At 40.1% G+C, this 14,922-nt stretch overlaps 1 protein-coding gene across 4 annotated transcripts in view; it reads right to left on the bottom strand.

The window, feature by feature from the left end:
* The window catches only part of FRY (furry homolog (Drosophila)), a 79,172-nt gene that overhangs the window by 52,169 nt on the left and 12,081 nt on the right, over positions 1–14,922 (bottom strand). For all 4 annotated transcript variants that reach the window (XM_008579355.1, XM_008579357.1, XM_008579359.1 and 1 more), the window contains exons 8-14: positions 13,578–14,185; positions 12,611–12,708; positions 12,083–12,253; positions 8,035–8,175; positions 4,764–4,943; positions 2,642–2,803; positions 50–124 (exon numbers count right to left, since the gene is read on the bottom strand). In XM_008579355.1, coding sequence (XP_008577577.1) covers positions 50–124; positions 2,642–2,803; positions 4,764–4,943; positions 8,035–8,175; positions 12,083–12,253; positions 12,611–12,708; positions 13,578–14,185 — 1,435 coding nt within the window. The remainder of the gene's footprint in view (positions 1–49; positions 125–2,641; positions 2,804–4,763; positions 4,944–8,034; positions 8,176–12,082; positions 12,254–12,610; positions 12,709–13,577; positions 14,186–14,922) is intronic.

Below are 14,922 nucleotides of genomic sequence, written 5' to 3'. Positions count from 1 at the left end.
GCCAAAGAGATATGATACCAACATGACTGTGATACATGATTGCACTTACTGATGGGTTTTTGCTTAATCCTACTTCTTGGCCACACAGAGATAGGACATGCACCAACTTCTCCTTTGTCCTCTTCTGGAAAAGAAACACAAGGTAGGTTTTTATTATGGGGTCCTGTGAGCAAATGTGCTCTAATACAAAAGCCACTAACCCACACAGGGTTGTTAATGCTTGAAATGCAGGCAGTGACAATTTAGATGTAAAATACACAAAGACCTGGTATGAAAACAGAATGTAAAATATCTCATTAACAGTTGTAAAATATTGATAATATGTTGAAATAAAATATTAGATAGGTTAAGTAAAATATGTCATTAAAATTTTCTGTTTCTTTTTACTTTTTTTAAAGGTGACTGTTAGAAAACTTAAAACGAGTACAGTCCTGATCTAAGTCATTCCATGGGGGGATGTGTGTGTGCAAATCAATCCCTAAATTTTTTTTTTTTTCCCTTTTTGTCTTTTTTACTGACCGGTAATGGGATCGCTACCCTCGGTGTCGCGCCCGTACCGGGGACCAGCAACAGGATCGCAACCCTTGGTGTTGCGCCCGCACTGCGCTCAGCCAGTGAGCGGGAACTGGTCTCCACATGGGATCCGAACCCTCGGTGGGAGCGCCGCCACGCTCCCAAGCGGCGCACTCTCCAATGCGCCACCAGGCTGGCCCAATCCCTGAATTCTTCAGTGGATATCCATTACTCCCCCTGATAATCTTTTCTTGTATGTTACGACTTCCTGTATTAGCAAGGCTTTCCTTATACTAAATTAAATCTATTATGTTACAGCACAAGTGTATTTTTCTCAAATGGGAGAATAACTTTACTTTCCACAGAATGAAAAAATTCAATTACTTGTAAGCCACATTAAATCATTCTCAAATTATTCTTCCTAAAATTAAACAGATTCAATTCCTTTCGGTTTTCTTCGTGAACCTTACTTTCCAGCCCCTTAACGTGGGGATTCTTCTATAAACCATCACATTTTCCAATGACATAGATACACTAGGTCTCAGAATGACTGGTGAGATGAGAATAAAAAGAGTAACCAGAGCCTAAAAAATGTTAGTGTACTTCAGTACTGCTCTGAAAGCAGTCTTCCTAATCTCTTTAAAATGACTGCCCCACCCCGTCCCATCTGATCTAAGTTTGTGGAAACTGCTAGGAGGCCAATACCACTCTTAGATTTTTGTTCTTAATGGAACTTGGTTAGCTACATCTTTTTAAATTACTCATTATTGTGTCTTTTCAAAGTCAAAGACCGGAGGACCTCAATGTTGAGGGATAGCAGGAAATTCACTGAACTATTTCCCCAAGTCTTCCCCCAATTCTGGGAAGAAATCAATATAGAAAAACATGGAATTGGGCTGTGCATTTTTCTTCTCTTTTCCAGTGAAGTTCTCAACAACTGAATGCTCACTGAACACCTGCTATGTTCCAGCAGGCACTAAGCTGCATGCTCCGTTTCTCTCACTTCTGAGAGTGAAGGGGTCCTGTTGGGCATGCAGAGGGTGGTTTTCCTGCCCTGCACCCACTTTGCCTATTTCTGGGAATGCAGTCCCTTTTTGCAATCTTGGGAGTGGCTCCTCTCCCACTGAGTGAAGCTTTGGCTCACACACCCTGCAGGAGTCCTTTAGAATTGCTGTGGATGTCAGAAGAGAGAAAGCCTCTTTCCTTCTGAAATCATCAGAGCCGAAGACCATGTAAATCTGGAACTGCTGCAGCTTGCTGGTGCCTCACATGGCAAGAGCCTGCCTGAGAATGAGGTCAACAGGGGAAAACAGCGGCTAAGACTTTGGGAAGGGATGGTGGGGACACTGAGAAGGAGAGGGAGAGACTCCAGGGATCTAGTCCCCAACATTTGGTGTATTAAGATCCAGCTGTTCTTGAAGCCAAAATAGATGAGCTAATAACTTCCTTTTGCATTTAAAGTAATTTTTCAGTGTGTTTCTGTCACGTGTGACCAAAAGACCTCTGAATAATGCAGGGGTTTTACTTGACAGTAAGCCTGATGGCATCAATACTGTGACACAGTCACCCATAGAGTGCATGCAGTCATAGGCTGCAACAACAGAACCACAGAGAGATCTGGCAGCCCTCTCTGCTCTGTGTGGCCCAGCCTGTGCATGGACACCAGAATAGGAGTGCGTGTTCTGGTGACAGCAGCCAGAATGGTTTCTGGGTGTACAGCCCTGTCAACCCTGTGGGAGACCAAGCCCTATAGAAATGGTTGGGAGAACTAAGGATGTATTATTTAGAGAAAAGAGGACTCATTTGGGTGAGTGGCAAAGGGGAAGGATTTCTTTAAAGGTCTGAAGATCTGCCACATCAAAGAGAGATCAGATTTTGTTTCCTAAGCTTTAAGAGAACTAGAAGAAATGGGTAGAGGCAACCAAGAGTCAGACTTCAAGTCAATGTAATGCGCTGCTCAAAGATAAAACAGGCTCCACTGGAATATCATGAGTCCCCATCACTGAAAGTGTTGAAGCCTAGATGGCAATGCTGGGGCGGTGAACGGAGGAATCCTGTTTCACATGGGCAGTTGGGCTCAATAGGTCCCCTAAATTCCCTTCCAATACTGTGAGTCTAGGATTGATACCTGAGAATACTGGGGCCTTTTCCAGCTCACAGGAACAAGGACATTGGAGTTGGAGCCTGATGAAGTGGAGGATGTGCTCCGGGTGACGGCCATGGCCCTGGGCTTCCCATCACGCCCAGAGGAATTCTGCAGTTCATCATATCGCCTCCCGATGATTGGTGTCTTGGAAAAAAGAATACAAAAGCACACCGTCTTCTATCCCATTAAGAATTCTGTGGTACATGGGACCGCTCTACCCAGAAGCAACCAAGAGCTGTTTATCAGATTCCAAATCAGATTAAAGAAGTTCAGTGTTACAAATAGGCTCATTTTTGTGATGTTCAAATGTTCTGAATCATTTTGCGCCTTCAATATTTTCCTACTGTCTTTAGCAGCAGAAAACAAATCCAACAGCTTATTCTTAAACATGCTTTAGAAACCACTGATAAAGATTAGAAACAAAATGTGCAGGAAAGCAAATAGTTTTCAGATGTTTAAACTTAAAAGGATTTCTTAGAGTTATAACAGGAGACTAAAATTCCTTCCCCTCTTCCCAGCCTTTAATCATCAATCTTTATATATCCTCAATTATTTAAAAATGTATTAGATTATTTATATCATTTCAGTTATTCAAATGAATGAAGTCAGGGTCAGGTACTATGGCAACACTTTAGAAATTTCACTTCCTGAGAGCCCTGGAATGTAGTGGCTGTGTAAGTGACACCTCCCAAACTTTAGCCTCTGCAGACACCAGCTTGTGAGGCAGCCCTTGGAGGTTGCAGAAACTGAGTGGTGATTTTACACTTGGCCCCCAAGGCCCCTTATTCTGGAGCAGTTCTGGGTCTCTGGGAGGCAGGGGTGCAGCTGAATGGCTGTACGTTTTCTGTACCTCTTTGGAGCAAAATAAACTCAAGCCTAAGAGAAAAATAGCTTCCCCCCAAGCAATGTAAAAAAACAGCAACAACAAAAAAACCTAAATATGGGCAACGATTAAATCAATACCTCAATATCGTTTATATACTAAATATAGATGCAGGTATCACAGTGGCAGCAAAATAATTTCTCATCCTGAATATTGAAATGATAGAAGGTCAATGAGTACTATTGTGTCAAAAAACCCAACTTGGATATAAACTACTTGATAGTACAAGTTAAGTATAAGCAGATCCGGTTTATTTCTTAGTGAATTAATTCATTCAGCAGTGTTTGAAAATATGTATTAAGTATCTACTTATGCATCAGACTCCCTACCAGGCCCTGGTTTAGAAGATGAACTGAGTGCAGTTTCTGCTATGGGGGGCTCATGGGTCATGGGATAAGAAAGAGATAAAAGCAAAGTTATTTTATATCTTAATCTAAAATAATTAAGTACTGGCTTCCCAAATGTTTGTTCATAGAGCAGCAGGTAAATCTTAACACTTTCTGCCCTCTCTTTTCTTCCCAACTCCTTAGCTTGGGTCCCTGGTCAACCCCTCTCCTAGCCCCCCATGACAAGAATTTAATTTTATTTGTTTAAAAAGCAGTGTGGCTTCGGGAAGCCACCAGGTTCTGGATTCCTGTAAATCTCAATCATTTGCTGGCCTGGTTACAGTTCAGGGAGAAAGGTTGTGGACATGGAGGTACAACAGTTGTCAGATAAAGAGTGAATGAAGGTCATGGTTTAAAATGCTTAAGATCATTCCATTTTTAAGTATCTTTTTTTAACAATCATTTTTTTATATAACTGAGGCTAGTTTCTACCTTTAGAAGCTGCCAATTGAGAGCCCCAGTGAATATGACACTCAGTGTCTTTTTCTTTAAAAAAGAGAACCTAATTTAGACCTTAGATATCTTTGTTTAAAATAAATGTACAACCTCAACTTTTTTTTTTTTTTTTTTTTGAAGCTCTTACAACAAGAAAATGGAGGGGACACATCTGGGTGGGAGGGGGGAGAGGGAGGAGGGAGGGAGGTTTTGGTGATGGGACACAATAACTAACTACATTGTATATTGACAAAATAAAAATAAAAATAAAAATAAATAATAAAAAAAATAAATAAAATAAATGTAAAATAGGTCTCCTTTTCTCTAGGCAACTACTTTTGACCTTGGCTACTATAAATTCACACTCAAGTTAACAGAAACAGTTAATACAGCTAAATACCTCTGAAATATCAAAGTGAAAGTCCAGGGTCTTCCCAGGCAATTCCTTGGATGCACTGGTCCACACACGATGTATTTCCACCTTGGAGAGGTCACTGTGCTGGTAGGAAGGCAGAACGAGGCTGGCAGATCGTGACACTACCAGCTTCAAGATACTCAGAGCTTCTCTCCAGTGGACACTCTGCAGGAAATAAGACATTCGAGGGTTAAAAATAATTTCATTTTAATGCACCACTACTGAAACTTATGACCAGTCAGAATTCACCGACTTAAAACAGTGCAGGAAATTCCATGATAAGAAAACAGCAAATGACATAAAAGACCATTTATATATAAAATGAGCTACATTTGGGAAACAAGCTGATAAAAAAGGACTAATATTGCCCATGTTCAAATAAATGAGTTTAAAATTATGAGGTATTACTTTTGCTAATGAGGCACCTCCTTAATTTGGGAGACAAAAAGACCCCAGTGCGTTTCATGCTATTGACTGTTCATGCTTTATCAAAACTCTCCCCATGTCCAGTTTCCAGTTTTCCTTGTCCTTCTCCTACTTCTCTGGCTCCTGTTGCTCCATGTGCTCCCTGGGTACCTTGAGCTCTGCCCTAGCCCTCTTTCCTTCTCAATTAATGTCTTCCTCATTATTTAACCTAGAGTCTGGGAGCCAATCTTGACTCCCCTTGTTCCCTCCGTCTGGTAATTGTTCCCTCCCCTCCATTCCTGCTGGCACTGGCTCGGTTGAATCCTCTTCAGTCTTGCCTGGACTATTTTAATGGCCTCTTTTTTTTTTTTTTTGTCTTTTGTCTTTTTCCGTGTCCGGCAACGGATCGCAACCCTCAGTGTTGCCCTTTTTTTTGTCTTTTGTCTTTTTCCGTGTCCAGCAACGGATCGCAACCCTCAGTGTTGCCCTTTTTTTTGTCTTTTGTCTTTTTCCGTGTCCAGCAACGGATCGCAACCCTCAGTGTTGCCCTTTTTTTTGTCTTTTGTCTTTTTCCGTGTCCAGCAACGGATCGCAACCCTCAGTGTTGCCCCCGTACCGGACCGGGGACCGGCAACGGGATTGCAGCCCTCGGTGTTGCTCCCGCGCCTCGCTCAGCCAGTGAGCGGGACCCGGTCTGTATGTGGGATCCGAACTCTCGGGGGGGAGTGCCGCAGCGCTTCCCAAGTGGCGCACTTATCCAGTGCGCCACCGGGCCGGCCCTTTAATGGCCTCTTAACTGGACTCTCTGCTTGCAGCCTCTGCTTAAGTCCATCTCATCCAGCCAACTGAACTCTAGAACTCTTTGGACCAAGCTATTTCCCCGCCTTCAAGGGCTCCCTCTGCTGGACAGGGTGGAGCCCACACTCTGAGCATGGCCTGCAGGGGTCATCTCCCCCAGGCTACTGCAAGAGTTCACCAAACCGGGCAACGTCTCAGCCTCTGTGCCTTTAGTCATGCTATTCCCTCATCCTGGAAAGTCTTTCCTCTCCTTACTGGCTTCTCAAACGCCTACTTTGCCTTTAAGAGTCAGTTTATTTTACCATCTTTGTCTCCTTAACAATCCCCAGTCGGACTGAGGATGTGGGAGAGGTGGTTCTCCCATAAAAATATTCAACATAGATCAACCAACTTGATAGAAGTTGTTGTTGTTGTTATTATTATTTGCCTAGGCTTTAGAGTAAAAGCACATGAAATAAACATTTCCTTCCCTGTTAACTTCTGCACAACTTCCTTGTCAAGATCTGAATATGAAATTAGCCACCATTTAAAGTAAGATATCGAGCATCAGAGATGACCCACAGGCCTAGAACAGAATGGGCACCACAATAAAACAACGAAGTGAGGCACACAGTTAGTAGACAGATGGGAACTGACCCCGCATCCTCTGCAAGTGAGGTGAAGTGAGAAACAGTTACTGAATTCCCACCATGTGGCACAAGTATAATTGGAGCAATGCAACTTAAAAAATGAAAAAAAAAAAGGGTGCTTGGAAATCACTTTTAGCATCAAATGATTTCCACAGATGGTGTGACTGGTGAAGTGAAGATAGAAAGACATGTCCAACATTTACGCTGTGTAGCTTTGTCAGTGAGCTTAACCACAGAAAACCTAGCATTTGCCCTTGAATTCTGCAACTTGCCAAGGACACTTTTGAGAAGAAACAGAGGAACAAAGAAGATGTGCAGGAAGGGTTGGCCATGCTCTTGAGCTTGGCCTTCTGCTCTTAACCCCCGGTGGCCCTGCGCAGCTCCCATGGCCTGCGGCTTTCTTTTTCTGTCTGTATCCATGTGTTGTGGATTAACTTCCAGTCTCTAGAAACTTGCTCTGGTCTGTTTCCTCTTTTGATATTTATTTTTTTTTCCATTTCTTTCTTTTTTTTTCTGGTAGTCTCAGCGTATGGCTTTAAGGAATCAGTCTGTAAGTGTTTATTGATGTTCACCAAATGTCCTGCTGGGAGGGTTGCTCTGTACAGTGAAACAAAGCACTGGCTTTGGAGCTGGTGGATCTGGGATCAAATACAAGCTCCATCTTGGGGCCAGTCTATTTTTTTTTAATTTTAAAAGATTGTTTATTATGGAAATATTCAAGTATACACAGACACAGAGACCCCCCTTGTACAACGGCTCCCTTGCACTCATCATCAATTATTCACATTTTTGTCATCTTGTTTTATTTATCCCCCCCAACATTTTTGTTTGTTTGTTGGAGTATTTTCAAGTTCATTTATGCAAGCTTCTTAACCTTAGTTCCCTCAACTCTAAAGTGGTGATCTTAACGGAATATTCCTTTACATGTTGAAACCCCTGACCTAGAACCTGGCACACAGGCATGTTCCTTCTCCTTCTTTGAAAGGGGATGCTGCAAATAATACACTTCCCCAGCCCTCCCAGCCAGCTCTGTGTTTTTATTCCCCAGCCTTTAGCCCCCAGAGGTGGAAATGTGTCCTCTGACGGTCAGGATCGTGCTAGGGCCTGGTGCTGTCTTTCTCCTTGGAATACTACCCAGGGTGTGGTCAACTACCGCTCTTGACTCTCCTCACTGTTCCATGGATATCAAGGAATGAATGTGTGGCCTGAGACCCATACAGCTTTGTAGCTGAGTACGAACTACAGGCAAAGCCCCAGTCTTTACCGCTCTTGACTCTCCTCACTGTTCCATGGATATCAAGGAATGAATGTGTGGCCTGAGACTCATACAGCTTTGTAGCTGAGTACGAACTACAGGCAAAGCCCCAGTCTTTCAGGAACGACTCTCCAGAAACATCCCGGATCATAAGTGAAGTTGTACTCACTTGCACATATTTTTCAATGGTCTTCAGAACTTCCGCATTAAACTGCTTGACAGGAACGACAGAAAGGTCCATGTAGCTGAGCAGACTGTAGATCACCTGGAGGAGGGGCTGCTGCATACTAGGGAGGCCCTTCTCCAGCAACTGTCGGAGGCAAAGTATAGCCCAGATCAGTTTCACATCAGGTTTTTGCATGAGAGCACCCGTGTTTTCCAACACCTTTATGGATAGACTCCCCCCCCCACCCAGTGGCCAGCTGGTACAGGGATCTGAATCCTTGACCTTTGTTTAACACTTTTATGATGGCACATTTCTTTAGGAGGGGGAAAAAAATCCTAACAACTGAAGAAAAATGAAGATACTACTGAAGGCAATGTGGGATGGTCTGGATACATCAACACAAAATTCACACAATGAAATATTAAAAAAAAGCCTTTGAAAGGAAGGCATCAAACACCACTAATTATCAAAAATTACAAATTAAAACAAAAAAGACAATTTGTCAGATATCAAATTGGCAAAGATTAAAAATTGATAACATTCAGTATTAGCAAGAAGTTAAGGAAACGGGTATTCTTACACACCAGTGGAAATGTAAATTGCATAATTTGGCAATTAAGATCAAGAACTCTGAAAAAGTCCATATCTTTTGAAATAGTAATTACACTTTTAGGAATGTTTCCACGACCAGATATAAACACTAAGATTTATGTATGAGATTTCACCATACCATTATTTATAGTGGTAAAAGAAGATCATACACAAAATAAGAAAGCTCTGCAAGAGGCTGGGAGGGGCGAGCCCGGGAGGAGGAGAAGTGGTGGACTAATGGGTACAAAACTGTACTATCTGCCCTAAGTGAATCACTGTGCGGTATATGCACATATTGAAATAGCACACTGTACCCCACAGATGTGTACAAGTGAATGTTAAAAAAAAAGAGAGAAAGCTCTGTAAGTAATTTAAATGTTGAACACTAGGAAAATGGATATACTCAAATAAGTTAACGTTAAACTGTATGATGAAATATCATGTAGTTAATAGAATGACATTTTTAAAGATAGAAAAGGACATCAGATAACATTAAGTGGAAGATGAAGGAGACACAATTGTCTACATAATAGGTGATGCCAACATTAATGTGAATGTGTGTGTTATATGGAAATCAGATTGGAAAGAAATCCCCCAAAATGTTAATAGTATTTCTCTCTAGATAACATAATTTTGGGTGATTTTCCTTTTTTATTTTCTTCTTTTAAAAAAACTTTTCTATACCTTCCAAATCTTCTGCTATGAATGTATATTGCTTTTTAATCAGGAGAAAAAGTCAATGATATTATCTACAAGGAAAGCAAAATAGAACAAATATATATGACAGACATTATGTTAAAAGTTTATCCCAGTAAACACTGAAATTCCACATCAAAAGTGGTCAGAGGAAATAACTGAGTGGTTAACACATGAGGAAATAAACAATTACGTAAATCTATTGTGTGGAAAAATAAATATCTTCACTAGAAAGGAAATATCTTAAGAAAGTAATTTGAAAATATTAATAAAAAGTATAGAAGTGGAAAAAAAATAAACAGAATGATAAAATTTAGTGGGGATATGGGAAAACAAGAATATTTATACATTGTTTTGCAGTATTGTAAATTGGGAAAGTCTTTGTGAAGACCAATTTCTCAAATGTGTTGAATAACTAAATAACATATTCATGTACCCAGGCCCGTAGGCTGGATCGTTCTATCTTGGGAAATGTAGAATCAGTTAACATCATTTAGTAAAATCAATTATTGTTTGATAAAATATCAGATATCATTTGATAAAAGGTCTACATAACCAAATATCATTTGATAAAATGTCTACATAACAGGACCAATTGTAATGGAAAAAATGATGAATGCAAGCAACTAAGCAAACTGGGTTACATTAACCTGATACAATTCTACAGTTACGCAAAACAACACAATGTGAACTATGTCAACACATGGAGATACACACACAAAGTCAGTATTAAGTGACAGAGCAGATTTAGTGGACATACTGACCAAAAGTACGTAAAACTTTATGTATGTTCATGGCTAAGACCTCAAAGAACATGTCAGTAGTTGAAATAGAAGTTAATATATATTATGTATGGTGGAAAGTTGGTTAAGTTCATAATAAATTTTTTGGTGACAATTTTGTGACAAGGGCTGAATAGAACAAATTAGACAACCCATTTTTTATTTATTTTTTACTGTGGTAAAACATACGTAACATAAAACTTACCATTTTAACCATTTTTTCAGTGGCATTCAGTACATTCACATTGCTGTTCAACCATCACCACTGTCTATTTCCAGAACTTGTTCATCACCCAAAGCTAAACTCTGGACCCATGAGATAACTCTGCATGATCAACGGCCTCCAGCCTCTGGTAATCACTATTCTACTTTCTGTCTTTATAAATTTCCCTAATCTATGCACCTCATGTAAGTGGAATCATATAATATTTGTCCTTATGTGTCTGGCTTACTTCACTTAGCATATGTCCTCAAGGTTCACCCATGTTGAAGCATGGGTCAGAATTTCTTCCTTTTTAAGGCTGAACGATATTCCACAATATTCCATTGTGTGTGTATACCACATCCCGTCAGCATTTTTGAAACTTTGATGGTTAGTATCCAAATATGTGTTGCCTCCTTGCTATCTCACACTTCATCTTTTTTTAAAACAGGCATCATCTTGTCTGCCTTTGTAGGTGGGGTGTTTGCGTGGTTCTCCCCTTACTTGTGTGCTAAGGTACAAGTCTGCTTGCTTAGTAACTCTTGCTGGGACAGGTGTGACCAGGTGATTATCAAAAGCAGCAGGTTGGCACTTATGAGAGGTTCTTTAAAAGGCCAGGGATGCAGGTATGGGAAGAGCAAATGAATGCTGGGCTATCAATAGTCTGAATACAGTCCTCATGTTGCTGATCTGTATTGCAAGTCAAAATCCTGCAGGGTCAACTATAAATGGGGATGGATGGGGGTCTACCCTCTGCCAGGTAGACTCTTTCGGTCTTGTGGAGCCTTTGAGAAAATGGTGCATTCTTTAACCTCTCTGGAACCTGGATGGTGACATAACTAGGATGAATGGTCCTCATCTCCTCAGGAAGGCCCTAGCAACAGGTATGAATGTACATCCTGGAAGGAAAAGCAACACTGGAAATGCTAACACAAGTGCTGTGATCAGTCATTTGCCTCATAGATTTCATGACCATGTGTACTAAACTTGTTGGGGACTGGAAGTGCCAAATGGAAAACGTTTCATCTCTTGTCCAATATGCTTTGTATTTCTAGCACCAATGTACATACAAGTCAGAATAGGGGTTTGTAACAAATGTGCTAGAAACACATTTGTATGATGATGAAAATTCCATTCCAATTTAAAAAACAAATATAAAAGGTGAAGATAAAAAGTTTATTTCACAATGCATACTTTGTTAATTAGTTCAGAACAAACAACTATTAAATGTATCAAGCCACACGGTAACTCCTTAAATAAGATTTTAATACCCAGAGTAATTAGGATAAAATTTTCTCACCTCTGCCATGCACTGACCGGTATTAACGTAAATAGAAGGAGTTTAAGCTTTGGAGGCAGCTATAACTAGGTTCAAAGGCAGGCTCTGCTTCCTTAAACTCATGGCAACTTAACCCGGCTGAGCCTCAGATCCTTTACTATAATAATATGTACGTTAATACCCAGAGTAATTAGGATAAAATTTTCTCACCTCTGCCATGCACTGACCGGTATTAATGTAAATAGAAGGAGTTTAAGCTCTGGAGGCAGCTATAACTAGGTTCAAAGGCAGGCTCTGCTTCCTTCAACTCATGGCAACTTAACCCGGCTGAGCCTCAGATCCTTTACTATAATAATATGTACATGACTGGGTTGTGAGGATTGAAAATGATTCTAGTAGCATTATGATAATAAATGGAAAGAGTGTGTGTGAGTATTTACCTATGTGAGTATTTTACCCTTGGAAGCTATAACAGATTTTATCCTTAGTTTAAAAGCTTACCTCTGCAAGGTAGGTCACCATGTTCAAGGTAACATCAGCATATGCTTCATGAAGATAGCGACAGACCACATTGACCCACGTGGCACAGTCCCTCGTGTAGCTGTGTGTTTTATAAAGAGTCATAACATGGGCAAGATTGGAAAGTTTAGGGTTCTTCTCTTCCAAACAAACCTTTTAAGATAAGAAAGATCAATAAGGGTTAAAATATCCCAATGAATAGGAATAAATGTTAGCAATTTTGCTGTAAATTTTGGCAGTCTAGAAAGTAAATTGATACACTTTTTGGTAGCTACCGAAGTACTTAGTTTAGTAATCAACTAATGTAATTTTCACAAATTCTTTCCACCCATTTTCTCAATAATGAAAACAAGCAAGACAATTTGTGTCAGCCACCCAAAGACATACATTACTAGTGATATCAGTTTTTGAGAAATCATTGCCTTCTCTGGGCCTGATAATTTCTGTCTGACATTGGGCTTTCCTGAAGGCTTGCATGGATCTGCCCCATTGTGGAACCATGACTCATACCTGAGCAATCCTTTCGGCTATGTCCTTACAGAACTGATTGGGATTTTCAAAATGCTGAATCAGCTGGGGCAGGAGGCACAAGACATTCAATGGAAACCCTGGATTCGAGGAGACACATGGAGACAGCTAAACGTTACAGTGGGAAGTCATGCTACGCGTCTTATCCTGAGGCGATGCAAAGCAGTCTTTTGAGACAGCTTAAATATGACCTAATACAAGATCCATGAAAAATGTACAACCACAATGGCAGCAGTTATGAAGGAGGCTCTGATGCAGATTTGTAATTTTCAGACACAATGGTTATCTTGCTAGGGACTGTTTGTGAGTAAGGATGACTGGCACAGATTTAACTGAGCTAAAGCACTAGTTTGAAATTTTTATAAAACAATATATTTAAAAAACCCCCACCAAACTGGTGTGAGGTGATGTAGGCAAACCAATTTAAGTCTTAGCCAAGCAATTGAAAACACTCTTTAAAATGATGGTGAATGGCTTAGTACCTCTGTGTTAAGGTCTTGCTTCGTGAAATGAATTCTGGGCCACATGCCATGGTATTAAAAATTTGGCTTGTTGATTTAGCTTAATTCAAGACAATAGGAAACAAAGAGAATTTTTAAGAGGAAGAGAAAAAAAAATAAAAGATTTGAGAGGAAAAGAAAAAAAAGAAAAAGAATGTCTGTACAAGAGCAATGTAATAAACTAACAATGTGTGCAATTTAATCTGGAAAGCATAAAGAAATCACTAATATATAATTTCTGCTCCTTTTATGTTATTGTCCTAAAATATCTTCTATAATATAAAAAATTAAGGCTTACATTATATAAAATTTTAAAAGAAAAAAACGATTGACAAGGAACCATTTCTAAGCAGAATTGTTACAAGCAGTAAGTCCATATTATCTTATCACACTAAAGATAAGCACAACCATCACCCGAATCCTGAGAGAGTGAACTATGTTGGCTTTACCTATAGCCTGGGATGAGTCCACCATGGGTATTTTGGAGACTGGTGTCAGCAAACTGAAAAGTTGCAGGGTAAGGTCTGTGGTGGTGAGGGATGTGAATCCTTTCAGCAGCAGCTGCTGCAGCCCTGAGAAGTCGGCCCACTTGAGCTGTGCCTGGAGTTTCTCAAGTTTTTCTCGGTTCTCAGCTTTATCAAGTGGCATATGTGCCAGCAGTCTATTCAACAGCCTCAAGGCCATTAAGTATTCAAACTCAAAATCAGACTCCATCAAGGCCACTGTGACCCAGAAGATGGTGGCCAACAGGTTGGTTGGGTGGCTTATATGGGACGGGTCTGTGAGACTCTCTTTCAAAGAAGATGAGCTTCTGGTTTTTGAGGAGAGGCCTTGCTGGGTACAAGCCTGAATTCTGTCCAGTGTGGCACTTCGAGGTGGGTCAAAGGATCGGTCGACAACACCAAATTTCTTGGGCACAGAGAAGCTTCTCTGATGCCGGCTTCGTTCTGCAGTCGTGGTGCTGCCACTGGCAGTTCCAGGGTTCACATTTAGTTGTCCTGTGCTCTTTCTGCTTGCTGTTAGTTTAGTGCTGGAACTTAGATCTGGTGATGAAGAGCTGGGTATAAAAATAAATAGGCTTAATAGCATGCCAGCATGCTTTGGTGAAAAGCCAGTTCTTTCAAGTCCACTGAGAACCACTAAAGGAGGAAAATCATTCTTTGGAGATACTGCTTTCTATTAATTTCTTTTTCCTCATTCTTAAGGGTACGAAAAACAAAACAAGAACAACCCTCACCAACAAAACAAAAACAAAACCCACTCCTGACTTCCACTTACTGAAAGTCTAAAGAAACCAGTAGTTGGCTTTAAAGTTTACTGATCTTTCATTTATCTTTTATTTGAATTTGGGTGGGAGTAATTATGAAATAAGATGTACCTAACAGGTACAAACCTTAATATTCTGTTAACTGACTGATAAGGAGAATAGAAATGGAAATTGTTATCTAGAAAGAAGTTAGTAAATGTTCATGTCAAAGAAAATTTTTTGCCTTATAAAAATTTATGAAAAATGACTTCTAAGTCTATTTATGCTGTAAAGATAAAACTTTATTTGTGTTGTTTCTAAATTTGTACTGATTTAGAAAAATCTGTAGGTTCATATAGGTAAATATGAAGGTACTTCGAAAAGCTCATGGAAAAACAGAATTAAAAGATAATATGAATCTTTTCATGAGCTTTTTGAAGACTGCTCATATGCATGATGTTAGTAACCACACACCAAACTTACCTGTCCATAAAAAATGCTCCACTTAAAAATGAAATAAGGCCCAATGGGATATAAGATAATATAAC

The sequence above is a fragment of the Galeopterus variegatus genome, unplaced genomic scaffold, assembly GCF_000696425.1.
Source record: "Galeopterus variegatus unplaced genomic scaffold, G_variegatus-3.0.2 Scaffold1866, whole genome shotgun sequence".
Classification (NCBI taxonomy): Eukaryota; Metazoa; Chordata; class Mammalia; order Dermoptera; family Cynocephalidae; genus Galeopterus; species Galeopterus variegatus.
The sequence above is the reverse complement of the archived record's forward strand: the minus strand, read 5'-3'. Positions and strand labels throughout refer to the sequence as shown.